Here is a 13,963-nt window from a genome sequence, read left to right as displayed (position 1 = left end):
TCAAAAAAACAAAACAAAACAAAAAAACAAACAAACAAATATAAACTACTTAAAATTATTTCATTCATAAGCTATATGAATCTTCTTATTCGGATATTTCTTCTGTATATAATCAATCCATCTTCTCCATTCTGATATATATCTCTCATTTGAATGGTCTTTAAAATATGATGAAATTTTTGCCATTTCTACCAAATGCACAACTTTTAATGTCCATTCCTCAATGGTGGGTGGATCTTCCTTCTTCCAGTACTGTGCCACCAGTAACCTGGCAGCTGTTATTAAGTTCAAAACAAGCTTAGAAACTGCGGCCATTTTCCGCTACACAGGTAAAGGGTCTGTGACAAGTCACAATGGCCAACTCCCCGTGGCCAACTCGGTAAATTGGCCACAGGGAGTTGGCTGTTGTGAATTGTCACAGACCCTTTTCCTACGTGGCCAACTCGGTGTGGGACAACTCACCACAGCCAAACGCACCGCAGTACAACTTACTGCGGAACAACAGTTACACAAATATCAAAGAAAGAGTGGAATAGAACCATTAAGGGAAGGATGCCAAAGGAGGGAGAGAATGTTGAAAATTAAAATATTTTTTTATTTATTTTAAATAATTAAATAAGAATTGTTAAATTGTCCCGTGGCGAGTTGGCTGTGGCATGTTGTCCCATTTAGGAAAACACCCAGAGAAATCTATTAAGATCTATAATTTCAATGGTTTATTAAAAGTGTATGCAGGGGGCAGGAGTGGGGCTGCTGAGGATTCGCAGAGGTTCGGGAGAACCTCTAGCTAAGATTCTGTGAAGTTCGGAGAACCCCCAAATCCCACTCCTGGCTGGACCTGCCCATCCCACCCCTCCCAGGAGTCCCCACACGGCCTGTTTTGGATGCAGGTAAGTGCAGGGTGCATGCGGAGGCTCGGGGAGGGCGAAAAATGGGCCTACCGGAAGTTCGGGAAGTTCTGGAGGCTGGAAACGGGTCTGTTTCCTGCCTCCAGAGGGCCTCTGGAGCCTGGGGAGGCTGTTTTTGCCCTCCCAGAGGCTCAAGGAAAGCCTCCGGAGCCCGGGGAGGGCAAAAACGTTAGAATGCAGTATTGCAGGCAAACTCTGCCCACAGCCTGGAGTTCGATCTTGACAAGCTCAAGGTTGAGTCAGCTGTCTGTCCTTCCTTTTAATATGCACTTGCTACAGTGCATATGAAAAGGATATAAAGAAAGCTAAGGTATCAACCACAAAGGTTTTTTTTTAGGCGCAAAGCTTCACCTAATCCTTCCCGCGAATCAGCAAAATGCTTGGGTGAAGATGTCCAGAGTTGCTGCGAGTTGATGGTTTAAATAAATTTGCTACATTTATTTAATAAAGAAGAAACAGATCTGGCTGCTTCCCCAGAGAGAGGCTGTGCATATTTTTTTAAATCATTAGATTTATATCCCGCCTTTTATTTTCTACAGCTCAAGGAGGCGGTACATAATACTTGTCCTCATTTCTCTATAACCTCCCTGTGAGTTGAGTTGAGTTAGGTTGGCTGGTCTAAAGTTACCCAGCTGGCTTTCATGCCTTAAGGGAGGCCTAAAAATCATGGTCTCCTAAGTTTCTATCCAGCACCTTAATTCTTACACCAAACTGACTTTGCAAAGCAAATCATCCCAGCTAAAGTTCAAAGCATTATACTGCCCAATTGCTTAGTCCTTATTAGACATTATGGGCAGATAGAGTAAGAACCATCCCACTCCTGCTTTAATAATACTCCTATGTTAATAATATTTATATCATGAGCCACAGTGGCACAGTGATTAGAGTGCAGTACTGCAGGCTACTTCTGCTGGCTGCCTGCAATTTAGCAGTTCGAATCTCACCAGACTCAAGGTTGACTCAGCCTTCCATCCTTCCAAGGTGGGTAAAATGAGGACCCAAATTGTTGGGGGCAATATGCTGACTCTGTAAACCCCTTAGAGAGGGCTGTAAAAGCACTGTGAAGCGGTATGTAAGTCTAAGTGCTACTGCTATGTAAAGCACTATGAAGCAGTATATAAGTCTAAGCGCTATTGCTATTGCTATTGCTATCTGATTTCTATAGCCATCCATCTCGACAAGCGATTCTGGATAGCAGACAATCTAAAACTAAATAGACAAGCAAGAGTCTATCGGGACCAATTAATAAATAGGAAGATCATCCTGGACCACGTAGTTTGCAGATCGGACCGCCCATAAAAAACATTCAACAAATTTTTAGTAATATTACCTTAGCTGTGTAGCTGGTAAAGGTGTAGAATCTAGAGTTGAAGGAACGTCCTGAATGCTGCCGTCAGTGCATTGAACTGGTAAAGATTCAGTTAGGCTATTAACTGAAGTTGCTAGAGGAAGAGACAATCATGTCAAAACAGCCTTTCGTTATGTCAAGATTCTGCTCACTGTCAACGTTACCTCTCTTCTTGGAGTTGGTGGAGTGGCTTGCAAAGGTTTCAAACTGTAGTAGATTGGGCAATGTTACCCGTTCCAAAGTCATCAAATTAAGATGGCCAATATTTTTTTGCAAGACAAATCTATTCTGATTAGCAGCAGGCCAACCCAGACTGCATTTCAAAGAGGTAGCTACAGTAGTGACCAAAATTGTGGAAACCTTTTGGGAAAAGTGTATTTTCTAAAACTAGCTAATAACACCACTTTTTGGGGGAGTTAGTACCATAAAATTATATATCAATGGAAAGATAATTTAATCAAGAATGTAATGCAATAACTTTTATGAAGGATTTGCTGCTATTAGAATAGCAGTTACAGTTTAAAGAAAAGGGAAACACGTAGAAAAAATGAGATATACAAAAATTATCACCATAGAAAAAACGAGATATACAGAAATGATCCCCATGTCAGTTAATACTTAGTTGGGTAACCTTTAGCATGAATGACGGCCTTACAACGTCTTCCCATGGAGGGAACCAAGTCTTTTAGTTCTGCAGCTGTTATCATGTGAAACCAAGATTGAAGGATGGCTTCTATTAACTGGGTTTTACTGCTGGGTCGCTTTTGACTAACAAGTTTCCTTAGTTGGCTTCAAAGATTTTCAATTGGGTGAAGGTCTGGGCTATTCCCAGGCCATTCCAGCAGTGGAATAGGATTATTTTGAAACTCCAAAAAAAAAAAAAAAAGTTGTGTTATTAGCCATCAAACCTCAAAAATACACTTTTCCCAAAAGGTTTCCACAATTTTGGCTACTACTGTAGAAGGTGTAAGATTTTGTGGTTGGTTTTTGTTTTTTGTTTTTTTTGCTTTGGGGAGGAGAGAAAGTTCCTAACTCGGAGGATGGGAAGATCAGCCACCCTCCTTCAGCCCGCAAGTTGTCTTGACGAAAAGCAAATTGCTGAAATACATTAGTTGTTCTGCCATGCTAGACTCCTGTGCTGTGGTTAACTTAAGCAACAACCCAGAACTTGGCAAGTCAACTACGCCTGTAATGAGAACATCTGCAATTCTGTGTTGACTCCACTGCAGCTGTCAACGGAGTTATCACCGGTTCTTCCTTTCCTCAAGTTATTTATGCCTCCCTTTTTCCAGCTAAGTTGTGCAAGCTTCTGCTGACAAAGGCACATTGATCAGAGTTGGGTTAACGTAAACAAGCCAGTGAAATCAGGCTTCAATTATACTGAAAAGGCCGTGGTAATATGATTTGTACAGAAGGCTGCATTTAATGCTGAATCATATCCTAAGTGTTAAGACTGGAGGACCCACACAATTAATCACAATAGCATATTCTCTTCTTCCTGCTTTCCATGGCTTCTGATAAAAGCAGGAAGCGGGCTGTCCATCAGTTCCATTTTCTACATACGGTGAAGTGAAAACCCCAACCAGGCTCCGGATATTAGGTAGCTATCGATGGGTGAGATGGTTGCCTTCCCTTCATTTACAGAAGCTAACTCAGCAGAAGCTGAATCAGGTGCTTCAACCCTGCTCACAGGGTAATGACGACTAGTAGAAGAGACATCTAAGAACCTAAGAAGTTCTGGACCTCTTAGAACCTTAACTGGACCAATTCAAAGCTCTAGTATTTTGTAGCACAGGGAAACCAAACAGATGCATTTGGAAAGTTTGGAGGCAGAATAGAAGAATGGGATGACTCCAAATTGCTTCCCTGGAACGATTTTCCAAGGATGTTGTCTGTAGGACACTGGCCAACAAAAATCATTTAATATCACTTTCTTCCATTAATATCTCTACTCCCTTTCAAAACCATCCAGGCTAGTGGCCATCCAAACAGTTCCAGAAGTCAACAATTTCATTTATTGGATTTAACAAGTTCTTCAAGAACTCAACGTGGAATACAACCTTCTCTTTCTCCCGTTCCCCACAGCACACCTGCAGACCAATTGGTTTCTACCTATATGCCTCCCTTGGGAGGGGGGGGGGGCGCTCTTCGGTTTCCATGAAAAGGTCATCGAGGTCATTGAGCAAAATGTTCCATGGCCGAGGATCAGGGGTGAAATGCTCCAGGTTGAGACCAGTTTGACCGAACCAGTAGTGATGGCAGTCGGTGGTTCGGAGAACCGGTAGCGATGGCGGCGCGAGGCTCCACCCACCCGGTTGTCGTTACTTCCTGGTTTTAACCAGGAAGTAACCAGTTTTTTACCCTCTGCACATGCGCAGAAGGGTTTGCGCATGTGCAGAGGGTCTGTGCACACACGTGACCCGTGTGTGCGAGTGAAGCAAGTGCACGCGGCGCGTGCACTTCCGAACCGGTTGGGAAGGTAAATAGATTTCACCCCTGCTGAGGATGGATTTGAATCTGGATCTTCTGCTCCAATGCCAACATGTTAACCACTACAAGATACTGGTTTTCATGGAGGTACAAGGATTAAAAAAAAAAGAAAAAGGCATCTCTTTAACAGAATTGAATCTCGCCAAACTTAATTCTAACGTCACAACAGAAGGGGAAACAATTAATTCTCTTTTATCCATCGTTATCTAGACATTTATCTACAATAACTCTTGTGATATCATTCTGCATCATTTCTTACCCTCATATAGAGAGCAATGTCCCAATACAAAGACATCTGGGCAACATCCTGATGAAAAAAAACAAACATCTGGGCAACATCCTGATGCAAAGACATCACCTCCAGAATTCCACAGCTGATGTGACCAGTGCTGAAAATCACCCAGAATAAGGCATATAAGCGGAAACCAATTATTCTAGCCCCCTAATCAATTTGGTTGAACTTTTCCATCAAGGGAAGGCTGAGCATAAATTGGAAAGCCTTTATCTCATTTTCCCCTTCTTCTAACCCAGGAGTCAGCAACCTGCGGCTCTGGAGCCGCATGTGGCTCTTTCACCCCGCTGCTGCGGCTCCGTCACTCAAAATATGAGTCAAAACCGCCAATGTGCAACACCTGCCGGCGTGCAATTTATTGAGCTTTTCAGCCCCCGGTAAGCCAACCGTGGATAAATTCAAGAAAAGAAACGTTTCAGAAGAAAACAAAATGTTTAATTCAACTACATATGCTAATTTTGTGGCCGCTCAAGAAATACTGTGTTTCCCCGAAAATAAGACCCTGTCTTATATTTTTTTGAACCCTGAAATAAGCACTTGGCCTTATTTTGGGGGAGGTCTTATTATTTTGGGGCGCGTGGAGGAAACCAGACGAAATGGCGGGGACTGGTTGGGTTTATTATCAGGCGATGTCTTATTTTAGGGGAAACAGAATAGTCAGGCACAGGGAGGGTTTTGTGGCTCCCGGTGTTTTCTTTTCTGTTGGGAAACTGGTCCAAATGGCTCTTTGAGTGTTTAAGATTGCAGACCCCTGTTCTAACCTCTAAGGACACCATTTCACTTTGTCCAATGGTTGATTGATTAGTCTGATCTGTATTCCACTTTGCCCCCAAATTCAGCCTCTAGGAAAGAAACAACACATTAATTCAGAGCCCTTCGTTGTATCACACTTACCTGATGGGCTAATTCTACCATTACTACCATTCTGCCGTTGAAGGTGTTCTTTGTAGCAGACCGAACACATGCCGTTTGTACGAGGGTTTCCATAAAATCCACATCCAGTAGAACATAGCATAGGCACTTGGCTATGATTAGTTTCTTGAGCCATAATATTTTCTCGCGACCTGAGGAACAAAAGATGAATGATTTCAGCAAGTACAGGGCAATTTCAGTCTTTTCAAATTGCTAAATAGGATTCCAAATAGCCCATCTCCATCCATATTCAACCAATTGGCCATATTTTTTTTTTTACACCAAGAGGTTAGAATGACATGTTCCTTCCTTGGAGACTGACAAAAAGTTTATACAACCAGCTTTGGCATGGATTAATAAACCAGCGGTTATCTGCTTTCCAACACTTATTTATTTTATTATTCATATTTCTATGCCGCCCACTCTCCGAGGACTCTGGGCGGCTTACACCAAAGACAGTATACTAAATAGCATATTGCCCCCAACAATCTGGGTCCTCATTTTATCCACCTCGGAAGGATGGAAGGCTGAGTCAACCTTGAGCCGGTGAGATTTGATCCACTGATCTGTTGAACTAGCAGTCAGCTGAAGTAGCTGCAGTAACTTCATCTAAAGGTAAGCAAGCAAGATCACGGGATCACAGCAAGATCACGGGATACCTCTAGATCCCTTGTCTTGCATATCAAAAGCATACCCTGAAGATCAACATTCTGAAACTGGAGTAACTGGTACAAAACCAGTAAGAGCCACAGAAGAAACGGGTTTCCATCTTACCAAATGTACCAAAACAGGAAGAAAGAGCAGAAAGGGAACAGAATAACAAGAAAAACCGGATTCAGTACAGGTTGGACTAGATCTCCATTTCTCCTAGCTGGAGGATGAATCTTGAGACTCATCAATCAGACTACTGGCTCCAAAGACATTATCTGCACTTTCCAAGGTGCTAAAAGATTATTTTCTTTCTATTCTTTGGTCATTTAGCAGTCGTGGAAAGTCAATCAAGAAATAGCTTCACTAACTGAAGAACAACTTGAGGTCGTTAGATAGCAAAAGGATTTTGGATTTGTTTCTTAAAAAGGTAAAGGTTCCCCTCGCACATATGTGCTACTCGTTCCTGACTCTAGGGGGGAGTGCTCATCTCTGTTTCAAAGCCGAAGAGCCAGCACTGTCCGAAGACATTTCCGTGGTCATGTGGCCGGCATGACTAAACGCCAAAGGCGCACGGAACGCTGTTCCCTTCCCACCAAAGGTGGTCCCTATTTTTCTACTTGCATTTTTTACATGCTTTCGAACTGCTAGGTTGGCAGAAGCTGGGACAAGTCAGGGGGGCTCACCCCGTTACGCGGCACTAGGGATTCGAACCACTGAACTGCCGACCTTTCAGTTGACAAGCTCAGCGCCTTAGCCCCTGAGCCACCACGTCCCTTTATTTATGTTTCTTATCGTTAAGGAAAAACAGCCTTTGGTGGGATGGAGATAGAGATGTTACTTCAAATTTCTGATGGCCAAGAATCTGTTTTGACCAGCGCTGGAAAAAAAAGTGACTTATGACTGTTTTTCACACTTATGACCATTGCAGCATCCCCACAGTCATGTGATCAAAATTCAGACGCTTTGCGACAGGCTCATATTTATGATGGTTACAGTGTTCCAGCAGTGATGGTCTTGATCCAATTTTTGCAACCTTCTGACAAGCGAAGTCAATGGGGAAGCTGGATTTTACCTAACAACCCTGTTACTAAGTGAACGAGTATGGTGAGGCACTTCAGAACTATGGCAAGAAAGGATGCAAAATGGAGCAGAATTCACTTAATTCACCTTGCTTAGCCAACAGAAATCTTGGCCTCCATGGTTGTCATAAGTCAACCATGGGACTTGGCGGTGGGTTTCAAAAGTGGTATTTGCTGACAAAAGATCGATCGACATGACGCGCACGCTGATCCACCAAGGCTGCCAGACATTTGAAGACAGACTGATAACCGTAGCACAAGAGAAGCACGCACTCCGCAAAGCCAGAGCTACAAATGCTGCAACAGTGATGCCCACACAAGTCTGCCCGACATGTGGCAGAACATTCTGTGCCCGTATTGACCTTACCAGCCACCTGTAGACACACCGTGGACAACCCACAACCTGTTAGATGTCAAGGTCCTCTTCGAAAACGCTAGACGAACTTTATCATCATCAAGTCAAGGCCTACCTGTCACAGACTCTGTGAGAACAGGGTCAAATCCTTGCTCAAATTGTTGGTGATAATTCTGACTTAAATGTTCTCTCAGCTTAATTTATCAGAAAGGATCGCGGTAATAATAACCTCACATCTATCTAGTTGACCTTGTTTACTGGATTAAGAAGAATGGTTCCAGGAACTGGGCATGGCTAGTCTAGTGAAGAGAAGGACCAGGGGAGACATGATAGCAGTGTTACAATATTTGAAGGGCTGAGGGTGGGTCAAGCTATTTTCCAAAGCACCTGAAGGCCAGACAAGTGATAATGGATGGAAACTGATCAAGGAGAGATTCAACCTAGAAATTAGGAGAAATTTCCTGTCAGTGAGAACAATCAACTGATGGAACAGAAGTTGCCTTCGGAAGTTGTGGGAGCTTCATCACTGGAGGCTTTCAAGAAGAGATTGGACTGCCATTTGTCTGAAATAGCGTAGGGTCTCCTGCTTGGGTGGGTAGGGTTGGACTAGATGACCTACAAGGTCCCTTCCAACTCTGCTAATCTGTAAAAGGCCTAATCAGCACTTGGATGGATGGGACTCCAATAGAAAATTCCACAGAAGCTGTGTGGAACCAAGCCTGGGAAGTTGGACCAACATTACTGAATAAATAGATAACCACTTAGAAAACTACAGATGTACTGTACATATCTAGTTACCAGACTTGGAAGTTAAGATACAAATAATCCTCAACTTATGACCACAACTGAGCCCAAAATTCCTGTTGCTAAGGGAGACAGTCGTTAAATTAATTTTGCTCCATTTCACGACCTTTCTTGCCACCGTTGTTAAGTGAAACACTGCAATTGTTAAGTGAGTTAACATGGTTGTTTAAGTGAATCTGGCTTCCCCCATTGACTTTGCTTGTCAGAAGGTCGTAAAAGGGGATCATATGACCCTGTCATAAATACGAGTCAATTGCCAAGCATCCAAATTTTGACCATGGGCATGCAACCATGGTCGTAAGTGTGTAAAATGGTCCTAAGTCACTGCACCCATCCTAATATGAGTCACTTGCCAAGTGATGGCATTTTGATCATATGACCATGGGGACTTAGCAACTTTTAAGACTTGTAGACTTCAACTCCCAGAATTCCTCAGCCAGCTATCCAACCTTGGCAACTTTAAGACTTGTGGACTTCAACTCCCAGAATTCCTCAGCCAGCAAAGTTTTGCTGGCTGAGGAATTCTGGGAGTTGAAGTCCACAAGTCTTAAAGTTGCTAAGGTTGGAGACCCCTGCATCAAGGTAGTTAACACTACTGCTCAATAGACTTTGAGCTTTGTAGCAACTTATTCCACAGTGGTCCTATCAGAGGTAGGTTTTCAGACTTACAATGGTTGTAAGTCTGAAAAACAGTCGTAAATCACTTTTTTCAGCACCAAGGTACCACTGTATATTAAAAATGCTTGGCTTCTGAGGTTCCTGAAAGCATTGTGCAGCTTGAATGGTTCATTGGCTCGAGGAAGGACAATGCTATCCACCACTTTCGGCAATCAGCAGTCCACCCTTAATACTTGGGTAAAACCTAGGTAAAAATCCTTCTTCAGAACTGAAGAAGCTTCCTGGATGAGAAGTGAAACCTCTTCAAGGAAAAACAAAGTCCAGTTGCCTTTTGAAAAAGCACCTTTGGGACAACCATGACTTGAGAGATCCCCAGACCTTAATCTGGACATTTTTAACCTCCCTGGGAGTTAGTAAAATCTGGAAGAAATGACAAGCTGCTTCCATTTTAGTAGCAGGAACATGTCCATGCAGTGACCGAGAGTTGATTAAAAAATATACATATCCTGTTTTTAGCAAACATAATTCTAGCCGCTGTTAATACATTCACAATCAAATATCTCAATTCTCTATTGTATATTTCTGGTACAATCCCTAATAAAAAAAATATCTGGTTTAAAGTCTATGTCTATGTGGAAAAAAGAGAAAATACCAACGCAAGATGAAGTTATTAAGAAAATTATGGAATGTGCTAAAATGAGCAAATTGACATTTGAAATTAGAGAACAAGAAGATAAACAATATTACAAGACATGGGATCTATTTTATCAATGGCTAGATAATAAAACATGGAAATGAAATAGGGATGAGACCATTATAACATAAGAATGGTAGAAATATACAAAATATAATACAAAGTTATATGACTATTGTTAACTTAGGATGAAGAAATGAATGCTATAATATAAATATTTGAAAATAATTTTTATGAAAAAAGAGAAAAACCATAGTTAAACGATTAATGAGGATTATATTACAAAGATACTTATTAGATGGGTAATATGAGGAATTAGATAATTAGTAAGTTATGAATATGGTGAAGAAGCACAAAAGACTTGTAACCGACCGACACACTGTTTGCAATTGTAAGGATGATGGATTTATGTTTTATTTTAAAAAATATAAAAAAATATATAAAAAATTATCCTTAAAATTCCAGGTGGGGCGGGAAACTTGGTGAATATCAAGAGAACTTTGATATGGCTCACAATAAAAGATAGCACGTGCCTCCTTATCAACCTCTGTGGTATTATTCTAAGAGATCCAAAAACTGCAATACATCCTTTGTAAAAAAAAAGGACCTTTACCAATTAAGAAAGCATTGTGTTTCAATGTTGAATCAATCTGCATCCTCACCTCTACAATATTCTAGAGAGCAAAACGAGAACATACGAAGGCCTCAAAAGTCCAACTGCTAGAAGTTCTTTGGTTTTCACATTCTCATTTAACAAGAGTGAGAAAAACACTTCCTGACATGGCAGTATTTGTGGAGAAACATGCTGGGGAGGAAAACTGACAGCTATTTGAGTTTAAAGCTAGATTAAAATAATGCCTATCGATTAATACATTAATGGAGAAACAAGCAAGCAAACGAAGACCGAATAACCACCCTATAAAGAGTCAACTGCATAAATCACAATTTGTTTTTAACAGATGGTTCTCATTAACACGTTTTCAAGCAAACATAAGATTAACATAAAACAAAAACAAACACAGTTTGCCATGCACAAAAACAAAAGGAAAAAAAAAAAGAATGACCCAAGAAGATAAATTAAAAGCAAACAAAAAACTGTAAAGGCAACTTTATCCCAAGTTCCCCTGACCTTGTAAGATTAATAAAAACAAAAACAGAACCAAGCTTTCAATATGGACTAAGCCAATACAAGGAAAAAGATGTGATTTTTTTCCGCCTGATTAAATGAATCTATAATTTTCTCCCCCCCCCCAGCCCAATGCTTAAAATATTGCTCAAGGTAAAGGTAAAGGTTCCCCTCGCATATATGTGCTAGTCGTTCCTGACTCTAGGGGGCGGTGCTCATCTCCGTTTCTAAGCCGAAGAGCCAGCGCAGTCTGAAGATGTCTCTGTGGTCATGTGTACGGCATGACTAAATGCCAAAGGAACCCTGTTACCTTCCCACCAAAGGCGGTCCCTATTTTTCTACTTGTATTTTTTTACGTGCTTTCGAACTGCTAGGTTGGCAGAAGCTGGGACAAGTAAAGGGAGCTCACCCCGTTACGCGGCACTAAGGATTCGAACCGTTGAACTGCCGACCTTTCGACAAGCTCAGCGTCTTTGCCACTGAGCCACCGCATCCAGAAAAAAAATATTGCTTAGTCATCATGATTAAAAATTAAGCTTGTTTCAAGTCAATCTAAGTTCAAATCTTCATGCTAGCAATCACGCCAAGTAAGTAGACTTATTTCCATAAGGGTAAATTAGCCTTTAAATATTAACATTTAAAGCACGGTATAAAAATCCAAGGATGAACAATCATTTAAATCATGCAATATGGATTTACTCCAAGATCAATCATCTGGTAAACAGGATCCATCCAATACTTAATTATAGATATTGATAAGGCTTGGACCGACACATAGACGACTTAATGATGAAGAAAGATACCACCTCTATAAATAAAAACAATATTAAGATAAGCAGGGAAGAGGAAGTTGTACAATAACTTGGTGACATCAAGATAGACGCAGTCCAACTAGGTCAAAGGTTTCGCATGAGTCGGCAAAACGTCAAATTAGTCATCGGCAGAAAGAGAGGAAAAAAAAAAACGGCAAGATGCCACGTCAGAGTAAAAGGAAGCAGAGCAGTTACTACTACTGTAGTAAAAGGGACAGTAGGAACGGAGGAAAAAAATTCGCTTCCTGATACCGTAAAACTGGAAAAATGTAAAACTAGTTTGCTAGACTGTAGTTAAGGAGTAAACTAAATTCCATTTTTTTTAGGGGCAAACTAATTTTGTAACCTAGCAGTTCAGTTTTTGCTCAAATGTTCTCATCCAGTTTTCATCCAGTATCATATAACAGTTTGCATAAGGATGTGTTCTATGGAAGCACAGGAATGCAATTCAGTGCAATTTTATGCTTTGAAAATTAGGTTTTACTAGAAACATTTGGGCTTAATCCTGAGAGGTACAATCACAATAATACTTGCCAAGATTGGAGTCTATGTCTAAGACACAAAGATCCTGCTGAATTCAGTTTATTAGTATTTTTTCAGTATTCTCCAGAAGATACATCTACAGATATGTCTTGATTTCTCTTCAGCATAGCTTATTTCATTCATTAATTTTTTTATCCCACCTTTATTACTTTATACCCTGTTTCCCCCAAAATAAAACATCCCCTAATAAGCCCAATCGGGATTTTGAGGGCATGGCAATAAGGCCAAACGCTTATTTCAGGGTTCATAAAAATATAAGACAGTCTTATTTTCGGGAAAACATGGTAGATAACTCAAGGCAATGAAGTTATATACTCCCTCCTCGGGGTGAAATCCAGCAGGTTCTGACAGGTTCTGGAGAACTGGTAGAGGAAATTTTGAGTAGTTCAGAGAACCGGCAAATACCACCTCTGGCTGGCCCCAGAGTGGGGTGGGAATCAGTGGTGGGTTGCCCCCGGTTCAGACCGGTTCGCAAGAACCAGTAGTAAAACAGGCAGGAGGCCCCGCCCACCGTCCCCGGATGTCGCGATCTGCGCATGCGCAGAAGCTTCCGCGATCCCATTGCGAACCGGTAGTAAAGGTAAGTAGAACCCACCCCTGGTGAGAATGGAGATTTTGCAATACCCTTCCCCCAGGAATGGAGAGGGAATGGGGATTTTGCAGTATCCTTCCCCTGGAGTGGGGTGGGAATGGAGACTTTGTAGTATCCTTCCCCTGCCACGCCCATGAAGCCACGCCCACAGAACCGGTAGTAAAAAAATTTGGATTTCACCACTGTCCCTCTTATTTTCCTCACAGAAACAACAACCCTGCAAAGTGGATTGGGCTGAACGAGAGCGAACAACTTAAAGTCACCATCTTTCATGCAAAGGCTGGACTAGAACCTCAGGGTCTCCTGGTTTTTAGGCCAGCATCTTAATCACTATAACCAAATTATAGTGTATGTATATCTTAAAAATCCAGAGAGATCTGTCATGCATTGAAGCTTTGCACAACTTCTTAACTAAAGAATGGAATGGAATGGAATGGAATGGAATGGAATAGAATAGAATAGAATAGAATTCTTTATTGGCCAAGTGTGATTGGACACACAAGGAATTTGTCTTAGGTGCATATCCTCTCAGTGTACATAAGGAGAATAAAATACATTCATCAAGAATAAAAAGATACAACACTTAGTGATAGTCAAGGTTACTAATAAGCTATCCAATCATACTAGGAAACAAATAAAAACAATATAAATCGAAAGATACAAGCAACATGGTTATAATAATAAGTGGGAAGAGATAAATACTAGTAACGAAGAGAGTAAAAGGAATACAATCTTAGTA

General features: G+C 41.2%; 1 protein-coding gene across 7 annotated transcripts in view; it reads right to left on the bottom strand.

Moving 5' to 3' along the window:
• ZFAND6 (zinc finger AN1-type containing 6) overlaps nucleotides 1-13,963 on the bottom strand; it is a 61,373-nt gene that overhangs the window by 12,172 nt on the left and 35,238 nt on the right. For all 7 annotated transcript variants that reach the window (XM_070953503.1, XM_070953507.1, XM_070953508.1 and 4 more), the window contains exons 2-3: nucleotides 5,933-6,102; nucleotides 2,239-2,350 (exon numbers count right to left, since the gene is read on the bottom strand). In XM_070953503.1, the coding sequence (XP_070809604.1) occupies nucleotides 2,239-2,350; nucleotides 5,933-6,086 (266 nt within the window). In that variant the 5' untranslated portion in view covers nucleotides 6,087-6,102. The remainder of the gene's footprint in view (nucleotides 1-2,238; nucleotides 2,351-5,932; nucleotides 6,103-13,963) is intronic.

Source organism: Pituophis catenifer, unplaced genomic scaffold (genome assembly GCF_029215685.1).
Source record: "Pituophis catenifer annectens isolate HBS135680 unplaced genomic scaffold, rPitCat1.0.hap2 SCAF_14, whole genome shotgun sequence".
Taxonomy (NCBI): domain Eukaryota; kingdom Metazoa; phylum Chordata; class Lepidosauria; order Squamata; family Colubridae; genus Pituophis; species Pituophis catenifer.
Note: the sequence above shows the minus strand (reverse complement) of the source record. Positions and strands in the feature narration are given on the sequence as shown.